Genomic DNA, 13,831 nt, shown 5'->3' with positions numbered 1-13,831 from the left:
ACATAGCAAACTCAACAAATGTAACACGATACAGATTTAAGTTCACCATTACACGATACACGATACAGACTAATCAATTCAAACACGCTGACACTCATAGCATTAAGTTCAATATGTTGTTTACCATTGCTCTGTGGGTGAACAACAAAAGTAGCATGAGCCTCTTCAGAAATCAGAAGAACACAAATCATCATCTACACAAGCAGCGGAAACAAAAAACGAAAAAAAAATAATATTTTACACTGTAACCGGTTGGAACCGGTTACAGTGTAAGAACCGGTTTAGGAACCGGTCAGAACCGGTTTAGGAACCGGTCAGAACCGGTTCCACCGGTTCCGAGTCCGAGGGTTGGGGAACCGGTTCGGTTACCTAACCGGTTCGACCATGGAACCGGTTTAAACAGTGGTGTTGACTAATGGAACCGGTTCTGAACCGGTTCCGGTTCCTTTGACCAACCCGATTTGATCACCTATAGATTCAGTGCTTGTAGGAGCAGGAGCAGAACCAACGGCGCTGGCGCCGGCGCCAGCAGTGCCGCCAGCAGCTTGTGTGCCAGCTATAATGCCTATGAAAAACCAACAAAGAGAAATGATTCAAGACTTGATCTAAAAAGAAAAAAAGTCAGAAAATAAAAGCGCAATATATACCTTGGCACACCGCCGTTCGCGAGTTAAACATCGCCATGAAGTCCATTTTCCCCCTTTTTGAGGGCAAAACAGGGGACTTCAAAGCAACCTTCGGCGCAGCCTCGGTACCTTGTTGCGCCTGAGGTTGATCCACCAAGGTCGCCGGCTCTACAAACATTTGAGTGAGCAAAGATTCATTAATAACTCTATCGGAATCACGCTTATAAAACTATAAAGTATAAACAAAGTATACCTATTGAAGAGGAAACAGCAGGCGCAGCGCCGCTTCCCTTTTCCGCCGCGCGAAGAGAGGAGGTGGCGGCACCATACCTCGTCTGGACAGGAGGACTGCCCACACCTAGAGGCAAAGAAGACAAGGAAAACTTGGAGGTAAACCCCTTGGTTTTCTCAAGTCCCTTCGCTTGAGCAGGAGGATCCTGAGCAACAGCGGCATCATCTTTCTTCTGTTTTTTACTGGCCCCTGCGCCAGTTTTCCCTTTAGCCTTACGCTTGAGTTGTGGCACCTCAGCTTCCTCCACCTCTTCTTCCGCGAGCTCCAGCTCATAGTTCTCAAGCGCATCTACAATACGTGCAACAGAAATGTTAACCAAATTTGGTATTCTAAAGGCATAAGCATAAGTACAAAGGCCTACCAGGCGCATCGCTGTCAAAGCAAAATCCCAAATCAACAGGGATGAACATATCAGCGAAGCGATCGGGGAAGCCAACTTCCCCAGCGCCCAGCGCGACAGAGCCACCCTCCATATGCTCATCATAGGCGGCGTGGACGTACTCCTTGCTTACTGCATAAAACAAGACAAATGATATCAGTAAAACGAATTATATTCGCGCAGAAATCATGCAATGAGCTAATAACTCACATAATCCGTCAACTTGGATAACAGGCTCAGTCGCGCTGTCGGCCCACCTCCTGCTCATGCCAACCCCCACCAGCGCCTCCTCGCAAATATTCTTGGCGGGGGATGGTTCAGCAGTCAACTTATTAACCCATGCGCCAGTTGGGTTCTTAAGAACATTCACATCCGCGGGCGCAGAAGTGATCGCGCGCATGGTCATGCGGATGGGAATCACACCAGCCTTAATATAGAAAAATTTCTCAGACCAGTCATGAAGGCTCTTGAAGGAAACAGTGCAGCACTTGACCTTCTGACTGCGAGGAACGAATGAGAACCAAGAATCTTGGATTTTTGGCTTATAAAAAAATTGAAAGCGCCGAGGGTTGGCTCCTCGCGCTGAGCTTTGCACATGAACTCAAAATGAGTCATGCGCACAAGTCCAAAAGGATGGACTTGGGATATGTGAATCCCATGAAATTTAAGCAGCGCACCCATAAACCTTGTCATCGAGAGACGAAGGTTGCAGTTAGTGAAAAAATGGCAATATAAGGAGATATAGCCGGTGGGCGGATCTGCCGCCGTTTGCCCGGCCGCCGGAAGCATACAGCCATACTCAGGGAGAAAACCCTGAGAGGCGATGAGACTGTCAAAATCAGACTGTCTCAATTTACAGGGAATCTCATCCCACCTCTTTACTGTCTTGCCCTTCCCCACCTCCTCCGACGAGGCCTCAGCAGCCCGTTTTCCCTTGCCGGTCTTCTTCAAAGTGGACATGACTAATGATTTTACACGGCGTCTGCTTGGGGAGATTGTGGTGTCTGGGTTATCAGACATACAACTGTAAAATCAAGCAGAGGTTACTTCAATAACGGAAATCGGAATAAAAATGGAAAGGAAAGCTCTGAAATAACAATGAAGATGAAGAATAACAACTCAAAAGGCTTGCTTTTATAGGCCCAGAGAGAGAGAAACAGGTACTGGTCAGAGTTCACGCGCCCCCACTCGCAGGTGCAGGCCAACGCGGGCGCGACACGTGTTCCTGACACTGTGTGAGGGGACATGAAAGGCAACTGTAGCACCTCGAGCACACGAAAAGTCTGACACGTCTCCATCTCTGACGCATGTCAGTACCAACCAACCACATACATAGACGATTCATTTCAACCAAAAGGATAGAATTTCGCGCAACGATGAGAAATAAAAAAGGAAAAGACAACCTATTAAAAGAGAACTATTAAGTCTAATATCTATCTTACCTCGCTCGCGCGAGACAAGACACACATTAGACTGGGGGGGCTTGAAGAGGTATGTACCCGCCTTAACATCGAGCGGGGCGGGTCAACCCACAAGATATAGACAAGAGGCTTGAAATCAAGATATCATGAAGGCACAAAGCCAAAACCTATGCGCACGGCGCATATCACCTATGCTCACGCATCACATATGCTCACGCATATCATATATGCTCACGCATCACATATGCTCACGCGTATCACATGCTCGCGCACCATATATGCTCACGCATATTACATCTGCGCGTGGCGCATATCGCATGCTCACGAATCATATATGATCACGCATATCACGTCTGCGCGTGGCGCATATTACATATGCTTGCGCATATCACATCTGCGCATGAAACATCTGCGCGTGAGAATAAAGAGAAGACTTCGCGCATCCTCAGGATAGGCGCGTGTCACACGTGCACATAATCAACCTCGTCCTTATCCAAATCAGGATAAGGACAACCTTGATTGTGCTCGTCAGACAACCTTCCAGAATGTATCCTTTAAGGAATAAGAATATGCTGATGTTGACAGCTGCCAATGAAATGTGGACAACTCAGCAAAACCCATGTGCTACCACGTGATTGCACATGGGTCAGGTAAAATGCCTGGGTCAGAGAATAATCAATGAAAAAGCACCAGGTGTCCTAAGGACACGTGGCGCAAAGCAATAGGAGGAGGCCAAAAAGGCCCTAATGGGATCTGAGCCCAATCATTGGAAACCCTAACACTATAAATACCACACCACCTCCACAAGGGGAGGTAAGCAAGAAAATACATTCCAATTCCTTACTCACTCTCAGATTATTATTATCTTCTCCTACAATCTCTTATTCTCACACCGGAGGGTTACCCCAAAGAGGACCCCTCTGTCCCTTTCTGAGGGGTAAGTTCACGGTGCTGCTCGTTTTGTAGGTGGAAGAACTCATACTCCGGAGAACCATCGGTGAAATAGCATACTCATACCCGAGGAAAGTTGATCGTCTACCAGTGAGCCGATCCACGTTTCTTCAGTTTTAGACAAGAATAAAAAAACAAGGGTTATGCTTGGGTAGAACAATTCAACATTTCAACCCCAAGTCGCCAACTTAAAACTCGTCAACGGACTCAACCCAACACAATAGACACGCCTGACCACCACCATGACATCATCTCCATTTCCGCCACCATTGCCCCGTCGTTACCGCCACCACTGTCACCAACACCTTTGCCGGTCACCGCCAGTAACAGCCATAAAAAACAAATTGGGTGAACATGTATAATACTTTTTTTCACCTAAATCGACCTATTTCAACCCGAGTCCATTACAATCAAAACCCGTTTTAGAATTCTAAAATGACTCGTTTAACTAGTTGCCCGGCCGACCAGCTAAGTTAGATCCCTAACTAAACCTAAGTACTTGTCTACTACAACTATAAAACCAGAACTTAAGGGAATGAATAATAATAGCATGCTACAAACCATGATTTCCATGAAAATAACATCCAAAATTTATGGTTCTAAATTAAAACAAATCTATAGATAGATAGATAGATATACTTGGGCTCCAAAATGCATCAAACACCAACGAAAAACATAATTTTAAACAGTTACTGTGTATCTACGTACGTATATTTAAATATAGCTATTGCCAGGACGTGTCGACATGTCTCAGTTCACTGTGGGGCGAGTTGAACGGGAACGGACAGGTGTCTTTGAAGGGCTTACCCTGCATCAAAATAAAGTATCAAACAAGGAAATTCGGAAGGGCAGGTTATCGTAGCTAGTAAGCACTTAAATAAATTAGTTGACGTTGAACGTGTTTGACCCGTCACCCCCATTAGTCATGTTTCAATTTTAGCTAAATGGGTTACAACCAATAACCAATCACATTAAAGTGGTTGAAACGAGATAAAAGTACCTTATTGGCAATGAGCCCAATACTGCACCGCTACAGTTCAGAGCTGCAATTGCACTCTCAGCCTGAAATATATAAAACATTATCAGCAAATACTTAACCATATAAATGGATTAGAACTGTCACGTGCAAGTCTTTTAGCTAACGAAAATCAAGAAACATCGAGTTTAACTTGATGTTGGAAATTGATTTAGAACTCTTTTAGAATATGAAAAAGTGCAAAACGATCTATATTCAATAAAACCATTTAAGGATAATAACCATTATTGAAAAATACTGAAGATATGATTACCAAGAGGCAAAAATTTGTGCGACAAAGGGAAAGTAGTGAAACTTTTCAAGCTATTATTCCATTTTAGCACAATCTAAAATACACTTTAAAACACTAGTTTTAATTTCTTAGTAACTTAATAAGTACACACACTAGAACTAAATGCACTCTATTAAAAGTAACTTCTCATCATGCTACACGATCCCGTTTAACAAATATAATGCCTTTTAAGGAAACAAATCAAGCTAAAAAGGTTAAAAGAAATAACCATCACAAACTCCACAAATGCAATACGAGACGAATGATGGTAGTCTCCAAGCAATCTCAACCTGTAAACCTAAAAAAAGTAACAAATTCAATAGCATACGGTTAAGTGGTTAACAATCCAGATCAAAACAAAGTTATCAAAATTAAAAAAAAAGGATATAAACCTCTCCGCAAAATGATTCAAAGAAGAGTTTGACATCAGCCTGAGTAACCTTTTTATCTATGTTGGTACAATAAATAGTCCTTGCACACATTTCCCTTTCGTCCTCAGACTAAACACAAATAACGGAAAACATAAAAGTTAGCACTAAGCTGCTAAAGTACATAAATAATTTATTAAATCTTCACAAGTTGTAGTAAATGAATCAAGAATCTCACTCGAGGCAGAAAAGTTGGATTGACGGGTGCAATTGCAGTTTTTGAAGGCAAGACCCTAAGCGGGTAGAACCCGAGCATTGTTCCAGCAAGATTCAATGCAGTCTTTGCCCCTTCTGCAAGTAACCAACATAAAAACTGACATTATACAAAGCACAAAATCACAAACCAAACTTACTAGAAGTAGAAAAGTTGTGCGATTTGCATACCCTCATCAGTAAACTCAATAAAAGCAAAACGAAGAACGGAATTAGGGTAACCGCATACACGACAATCAACAACCTGTAGTGACAGCAGGAAAATTTACATTTTGAAGACTACAAGTCCGTGATAATATGATACAAATAACAAAATTTACCTGCCCACAGCTAAGAAAAAGTCCAGCGAGTTGTTCTTCAGTAACCTAAACTCAAACCATCACAAACCAAAAAAATTCAAACATTGTTAATAAACGTATTTCATTGCATAATTACATTATATGACTCTTTACCTGCTGATCAATGTCAGATACATGAACTGTTCTCTTAATGGCATCTTCTTGTTGTGCCATATTAGTTCGGCTATTCAACCTCCTCTTTCCATTACTATAATTACCTTTCTTCTGATGATCATAATTCACAAACAATAAAAACACCCTAAACAATCAGCAATGTAAAACAACAAAAAACTGTAAATCAAAATTAGGTAGAGGTGTGCACGAAACCCAAAAAACCAAACTGAAACAAAAACCGACGCTTTATTTTATGTTTTTGAAAAAAAAAACTCAGGCATCGGTTTTAATTTTGCATGTAATAAAAACCTAACCGAATTGAAAGAATTATTTATTTATTATTATTATATTTAAGCAACTTATAAACTTATAATTTTTTTATAAATATGTAACTTGAAAACATTAGCCCATATCTATTATAATCAATTACTTATTTATTTATAAAATGATTTAAGCTGAAATTCATTATCTCAAATAAACTTTTAAGCTCAAATGGCAAAACCAAAGCCAAACTGAGCCTACACTGAAAACCAAAACACTGAACCTAAAAAAACGGTTTTTTCAACGATTTTCAAAATTCAAAAATTCATAAACCGAAGTTACAGTTTTCAGTTTGTTTTTTAGCCCAAAAATGACCCAAAACGAAAAAATTGAACAGTTTTCAAAAACTCAAGAACCAAAGTTTTGGTTTTTGGTTCGGTTTTAGCTCAAAACCGACCCAAACCAAACATAAACCGAAAATACCAAACAATTTCAAAAACTCAAAAACTGAAATTCCGTTTTAGGCTTCCGTTTTGTCCCAAACCCAATCCAACCCGAACCGCGCACACCGCTAAACTTAGGGTCTCACGAAACCATACCCTTCCATTGGAACCACCATTCATGTTTCCAAACCCTACATGATTACTCTGCACCATAAACTCATTCCCACCACCATAACCAAACAGAGCAGGTGGCGACTGCACCGGAACCCTAACGTAACTTTTCGGGACAAATTCCTCAGCCAAAGGATTCAGTTTCAGATCCCTAATCTCCTTCTTATGATCTCCATTCCCATTCACAATCGGTGAATCCTCCAATTCATTATTATTATTATTATTATTAATATTATTATTATTATTAACACCGTTCTCAACAACCGCCATGAGATCAATTAATTAATCAATTGACTGACGATTGACTGATATTATTATTATTATTATTATTATTATTATTATTATTATTATTATTAAGCCTGTTAGTATACCGATCAAAAGGTTTATAATTTGAATGGAAAGTGAAAACCTAATTTGAATTGATTGATTGATTACCTGTTAGAAGAAGAGTCTAGAAATGAGTGTTGGTCATTGATCGGAAACTGCAATTGTTAAGCGATTGATTGATTAAGTATTATTATTATTATTATTATTATTATTATTATTATTATTATTACTGTATATGAGAATCAGATTAATAATAATATTATTATAGATTTGAAGGAGAAATAACGAACCTGAGAAAAAGAGGAGCTGTGTGTGTGTGTGATGATCTTCGTGTGGTACGTCTTTGATATGGCACGGTACAAGATGAGTAGTATTTATTATAATTTCTTATTATTTTATATATTTATTTATTATTATTATTAATTATTATTACTACTATTATTATTTATTACTATATTTCATTGTATAATTGGTCTTTTGGTTTAGTGACAGCGAGATGTTTTGAGGTGCAAAATTCGAGTATTTTTAGAAACCGGGTATGATAGAAATTGGTTTTAAGTATGGCTGGGTTTTGACCGGGTGTGTCGGGTCTGGATTTTGACCTATTAGAGATGGAATGGGATTGAGTCTGGTTCGGTTCTAGGTACAACTTTTCTGAGGAACCAAAACCCTGTTCATACACACGGGTCGGGTTGGGTAGGAATGGTTCCTGGTCGGATCCGAAACTAGGATTTATGCTCATCTCTAGGATGTTGGTTACAATTTAGGATCTTTATGGTCTCAGGTTCGATACTTGACTTAATGAGGTCTTCCGGTCTAATGACAAGGAGATGTTTTGAGGTGTAGAAATCGAGAATTTTTAGAAACTGGTTCCGGATATAGTCAATAAAAGTCAGTAACCGGGTCGGGTAGGAATCAGTTCCGAGTATAGTCGGGTTTGGGTCGAGTCTGGGTTTTGACCTGGTAGCAATGGAACGGTTCCCACAGGTTCGAGTCTAGTTCGGTTTTAGGTTCGATTTTTTTTTGAGGAACCAAAACCCAGTTTGTACACTGGGGTCGGATCCGGAACTAGTTTTTTGCCCACCTCTAGGGATATTGGTTACATTTTGGGATCTTTGTGGTTTCAGGTTTGAACCCGACTCAATGAGGTCTTTTTAAAGTAACGTGTTTCTTTTTATGATGTTTCTGGGTGAGTCACCTTGAGACGTCAAAATCAATATATATGGTTAACAACCAATTTTATAAAAACCCAACTCTAATATTAGGATAGCTCCAAATACTGATTAAAAGAATTTATTGCTATTGTTAATTATTTATGTTTTTGACATATGTTTATTGACTAAAGTGACACTATAATTTTCATTTATAAGTTTTCTATATATGTAGCTTTCAATGTGATTAATGTCTTGTTCTCTTGTGACTTTTGTTTTTTCTTATATTGTGACTACAATTGATATTATTATTTTGAGGTCTAAATGTAAGTAACAAAGAGAGAAATAGTATAAATATTGATTTTTACTTTTCAAGACTTTTGTAGTTATTCTGTTTGAAATTGGTTTTGTATAATTCTTGTGAAATATGTTTTTTAATAACTAGAGTTTATATTAAAAATGAAAAATATGTTTTTGAAGAAGTCTTGAAACAATTTTTTTTAGAAACAGACGATTTAAAGATTGTTGACTATTAACAACGCAATTATCCTTACACCATTTGTGGTGAGGTGATGTGCACATGTGGGGTGTGCAACATTGAGGCACCCTTAATTCATGAGTACATGTTTTGTCTATGCGCAGGTTACGTACGAATTTAATTTTTTTTGTTACTTTTGGTTTTTTCATGCAATTAAATTTTATAAATATAATGTAGGTTCTAGATAAGAGGTTGTTGTGTTATATGTGGAAAGAGTAAGCATATTTGGTATACTGGTAATGTTAGGGATAAAAAAAAGTGTTCAGATAAGAAGTTTTGTGTTATGTTGACTTAACCTGTATGTGACGTTGCATACATTTTTAGTATATTTCAAATATTAGCATAAAAGCTTCAAAACAGTATATGTCAAGATCTTAGATTTTCTTGTTAACAATTTGACTCCGATATATTACCATAGACGGAACATAAGATTTTATATTTTAAGCTACCAAACAATATGTGAGGATAAGAGGAAAAGTAATGTTAATAAAGTGTCATGTATTTAAAAAGATAACCATTGTTAATAGGGGATTAAAGATGGCAAGTTTTTAAATTGTCGGCAATTGCATAGCATGATTTTATGTTGGCAATTTCGAATTAGTGCCTTGGTGCGCAAGGCAAGATAATTTTACGAGCAAAGCACAAGTTAAATGGAAAGCTGTTACTTTTTAAACAAGTTAAGGGTTTAAGTTGTTAGGATAAGTTTTATTTAAAATTTAGATCCTATTGTTTAGGAATCTTAATTATAATCTAATGTGTCTTAGTTTTGTGATATTCCTTACTATAATAAAAGCTTTGGGCGTTTTACCAATAATTCTACATATTAATTCATAATATATCTTGTAATTGTACATTCGACTTTAGTTATCTTTAAGTGAAACCATTTTTGTCGATATGTATCTTTATTCATTGTCTAAAAAGAGAAAATTTTCCTAAATTAACCCCGTATACTTTTTAGAAAATACTTTTTATAAAGTATTATAGTAGGTGAGTTCACATTTCTTGAAAATTAAAAGTTTCTATTGTGTTTTTATATGAGGAAGTTACTTGTGCGATGCCTGTGTTCATATAAAAGATTGTTTGGTGAGACATTGACCATTGTTGAAGAAACACTAAGTGACCCAGGGCAGATTACGGATAATCTGTGGGTTAAGTAATGTTTCCCACGAGGATGAGGTCCAGCAGAGAAGGTTGTTCTTCAGATGACCTGCAAAACAGACACCGTAAGCTCGTCACTGAGAAGGGGGGGGGGGTTCCTCCTTGTGACCACCCTCCGGCGTGAGAATCAGACTAGATTGCTCTGAATATAAGTGTATATTAAGAGATTGCTAGATAAGATGAGATATCAGATGATGTCCCTACCATTCCAAGGAGTTGGAGTATTTATAGCCGAAGGTAGGTTTCCTAGAAGGTACAGCCGGCTGAATAGTATTCCTGTTCTACCAACAGTGGGCTACGCACAAGCCATGCTGGTTGGTGGATAGGCTGCGGCCGACAGTGACAAGGTCGGCTGTATACTGTTCCTTTACTGCCGGCTATGCACTGTTCCACCAACTGTAGGCTGCGCACGTCCCACAGTAAGGGTTGGTGAGTAGGCAGCGGCTAATAGTGAAACAGTACTAGAGGGTGCACCTCCTCGTACTGTTGTCGGTGAGCTGTCACCCTGTGATTGGTTCATGGGCGTCTGGCCAGATCGTCTGTTTTGCCCATACCTTGGTAGGTATAGTACAAAAGATCTTCCAGAAGCATACGGACTGGCTCATTTGGGCGAGAGTATTCCCGCCTTGCTCATTCCTTCAGGTGACTACTGAAGTAGCAAGAGTTAGTGCCTTGTGCGTGTAGCCTTGCTATCAGTGCGGGTAGCCTTCCCTGATGGCTTGTATCCGCAGCTGCGGGGACAGGCGGAGTACACCATTGGGAGGCTTTTCCTGCGGGAACAGCTTGCGTACTGCGCGTAAGGACGTCACGTCTCTGAGCATGGTGGGTCCTGCGGATCCAGTTGGTTTCTGCGCAGACGTCTCTCTTCAAGGTGAGTCCTGCGGGTCCAACTGGGCTCTGCTGGGACCTACCTCTTCAAGTCCCCCCAGTCCAATGTTCTTCTCATGAATGTTTAATAAAGTGAGGTGAACTTTTGGACTTAAGCAAAGGGTTTTGAAAAGGGTTTAGTTTTAAGGTTTTCCATGGGGATTCTTCCCGCGGAAGTCCTAATGTCACTTGCAGAAATTCCCGACTTTCCTGCTTGATCTTTGGGTATGATGCGGGTAGGTCTGTAACCTCCTCGCAAGTCAGGAGCGTTGAGTCCCACTTGTGTGGATTCTCCATGAGGTTTTGGTAGTTTTGAACATGGTGATCAATTATGTTAAAACCACCAATTCCATCTTGGAGCTTCAAACAATGTAGTTCTCGACGTTCCCGCTATGCGGGGATGTTATTCCCGTTTCCGCAAGCGTGGCCCGCCCAGAAGATCCTGGTTTGAATTCCCTGCGGAGTGCTAAGTATGTGAAGGGTTTTGCCTTGACACTGTACCCGCACTCGTCTTACGGTTACTTTACTTCCAAGGTATTCCTTGCGTCAATTCCCTGCGGGTGCTAAGTATGTGAAGGGTTTTGCCTTGACACTATACCCGCACCTGTCTTACAGTTACTTGGTTGCCAAGGTAAGGGGAATTTTCCCGCTTACTTTTAAATCTTTTTTTTTTTGAAATTTTTGAAATTCGAAGAGTTGGTGAAAGGATAAGAACAGTCCAAACTGCTGAAACGTCGTGCGACGGTTTCTTCTGACTGTGTCAGGACGTGCAGGAAGTTATGGTGACGTGACAGTACCTGGTCATTCCAGACGCTTTTTCAGGCGCGTGGGCGCGATTTTTCGGGCGCGTGGCCACGAAATTAATGGTACGCGTCCTTTCAACAGCTGTTGCCAGCTTGCTTTTTGCCACGTGTCATAGTTTCATTGCACCTTCGATTTCTCTCTCTTCCGCATTAAATTCATCGCATTAGTTGCGATTAGTATATAAAGGGGAGAGGGTTCTTTGTAATCCACACTTTCACTTCTCTTCATCTTCAAAACGATTTCCGGCGAATACTCACCTTTTCAGTCGAGCATTCTCTTGAAATCGTTTTCTTCTTTCATATCTGCTAGATGTCGTCTCACGATCTTGAGGCTACAGCCCAGGAGGCTGGGGTGTACGTCGATGACAAGAGTACTGCTGGCGAGTGCCAGTGTGCTCTGCCTGTCGATCTATATCAGTACATCGTCAGGAAGTTCATGCTCGAGTCTCTCGAGCCTGAGTTTCCTGAACCCCATCAGACGGTGTATGATGCCCCCAGAGGCAAGATCGGGGTATATGCTGCATTCTTTGTCTATGGGAATCTTAGGTTCCCGTTGACAAAGTTTGTGTACCGTGTCCTAGAGAGGCACGATGTACACCTGACCGAGGTGCACCCGATGGCGATCGCGAAGATTCGCCACTTCGAGTGGGTGTGCCGGATTCTGGGCATTGAGCCATTCGTCGACCGCCTGATGACTTTCTACTCTTGGAGGTGCATCCAGGGGTGGTATACCCTGATAACCCGGATCAAGGGTTTGAAGATTTGCGCAACCGAGCGCAGTCTTCGTTCATGGAAGCGGGAGTTCTTTTTCATCTCCGCTCGCGCCATCCCCCTTGCCATGAAGTTCAAGAATGGGCAGGCACTTCCCAGCCTTCACGCCTCCAACTACCAGGAGGCGGAATGGTTCTCGAAGATATCCCGAGTCCAATCTCCGGTTTACCGCTTTGCGGAGTCCGGGATGGTGATGCTCGGGATGAGCCGGGTATGGAAGGATGCGGATGCGCAAAAGATCCCGATCGTCCTCGAATACGGTTTGAACTCTGTTCCTTACGGTATGCTCTGTTTACTTTGTTTATATAGGTTTGTCTTCTAACTGCTTTTCTTTTATTTCAGAGGGGAACGACTTGCAGTCGCTCCTGTATCCGCGGGAGGCTGACAGTCCCGCTCGGATGGGTACTCGTGCTCTAGATGAGAACGAGTTGCCCATCCTTGAACAAACGGCGGATCGGTTCGTGGAGGTCTACCCGCTAGGCCACGAGATCCTGAGCGCCTGGCGGCCAGGTAAGGCGTTATTCAACCCTCGACCCCTCAATGCTGAAACCTCTGCTGGAATTCCTCTAATCTTATGTTCTGATGAGGAATCCGCAGATGGTCCTCCGTTGGTGCGGAAGAAGAAGGCTGCCGGCGGGAAGGGGAAGGAGAAGGTGGCCTCCACTGCCGATCCGGTGCCTCGGTCTGACTCAGAGGCCGAGAGCGAGGAGGTGGCGGGGAACCCCGGTGGTGATAAGACCACTGCTCCGGAGGCTGCGACGACTGTCACCTCCTGAGAGCCCAGGATAACAACGGTGAGCGGCGTGAAGAGGCCGGCTTCATCGGGTTCATCCCTGCCTGTCCGCACTTTTAGGCTCAAGAAAACCCGTAAGTACAAACTTTATTTTTAACTTCATAGCTTTCCATCATTAATACTTATCTTCTTTGTGCAGGCGTGGATGTTGACGCATTCCAGGGTGGAGCGGGGAGGAGTACCTCCCCGCCCATGACGGTAGGCTTGGTCAGCCTACCTGAGGCGACGACCCAGGCGGCTGCGCCTACGCCTGCTTCCGCTGGTTCAGTTGCTCACTCCGTTGAGCCAACTGTTCCAGCTGTGATGACATCACCGCCGGCCGTCAGTGCCATATTTACCGCATCTTTCACTGAGCCGGCGGTTACTTTTGCTGCGGACTCCGCAGCGGCGACCGCGGCGGCCTTCACCATGCCTCCTCTGTCATCGGCAACGACGGCCGATCCTTCAGGTATGCATGGGGCTTCTCGCCAACCTCTGCC

The 13,831-nt window shown here is 42.0% G+C and overlaps 1 protein-coding gene and 1 long non-coding RNA gene across 2 annotated transcripts; both read right to left on the bottom strand.

Moving 5' to 3' along the window:
* Positions 1–4,215: 4,215 nt before the first annotated feature.
* LOC143582907 (polyadenylate-binding protein-interacting protein 11-like) lies at positions 4,216–7,237 on the bottom strand. The gene is made up of 9 exons (XM_077065369.1): positions 6,930–7,237; positions 6,070–6,180; positions 5,938–5,982; positions 5,789–5,861; positions 5,583–5,695; positions 5,369–5,476; positions 5,206–5,274; positions 4,670–4,731; positions 4,216–4,477 (listed from the first exon to the last, which is right to left on the bottom strand). Exons 1-9 carry the CDS (start codon positions 7,212–7,214, stop codon positions 4,420–4,422), a joined length of 924 nt encoding a protein of 307 aa, XP_076921484.1. The 5' UTR covers positions 7,215–7,237; the 3' UTR covers positions 4,216–4,419.
* A 44-nt stretch (positions 7,238–7,281) lies between these two features.
* Positions 7,282–7,626, bottom strand: LOC143582920 (uncharacterized). The gene is made up of 3 exons (XR_013144064.1): positions 7,562–7,626; positions 7,380–7,426; positions 7,282–7,303 (listed from the first exon to the last, which is right to left on the bottom strand). It is a non-coding gene; the product is annotated as an uncharacterized LOC143582920 (long non-coding RNA).
* Between the last annotated feature and the right edge of the window lie 6,205 nt (positions 7,627–13,831).

Source organism: Bidens hawaiensis, unplaced genomic scaffold (genome assembly GCF_021521415.1).
Source record: "Bidens hawaiensis isolate Kalapana, Puna unplaced genomic scaffold, B.hawaiensis_p1.1 tig00032064_1, whole genome shotgun sequence".
Taxonomy (NCBI): domain Eukaryota; kingdom Viridiplantae; phylum Streptophyta; class Magnoliopsida; order Asterales; family Asteraceae; genus Bidens; species Bidens hawaiensis.
The sequence above is the reverse complement of the archived record's forward strand: the minus strand, read 5'-3'. Positions and strand labels throughout refer to the sequence as shown.

Bases quoted from the DNA above. Each gene is read 5' to 3' on its own strand.
- LOC143582907 (XM_077065369.1), bottom strand. From the start codon at position 7,214: ATGGCGGTTGTTGAGAACGGTGTTAATAATAATAATAATATTAATAAT. The intron at 6,181-6,929 runs GTATGGTTTCGT...TATGATCATCAG, and splicing joins ATGGTGGTTCCAATGGAAGG to AAGAAAGGTAATTATAGTAA. The intron at 5,862-5,937 runs GTAAATTTTGTT...CTGTCACTACAG, and splicing joins TTTTTCTTAGCTGTGGGCAG to GTTGTTGATTGTCGTGTATG.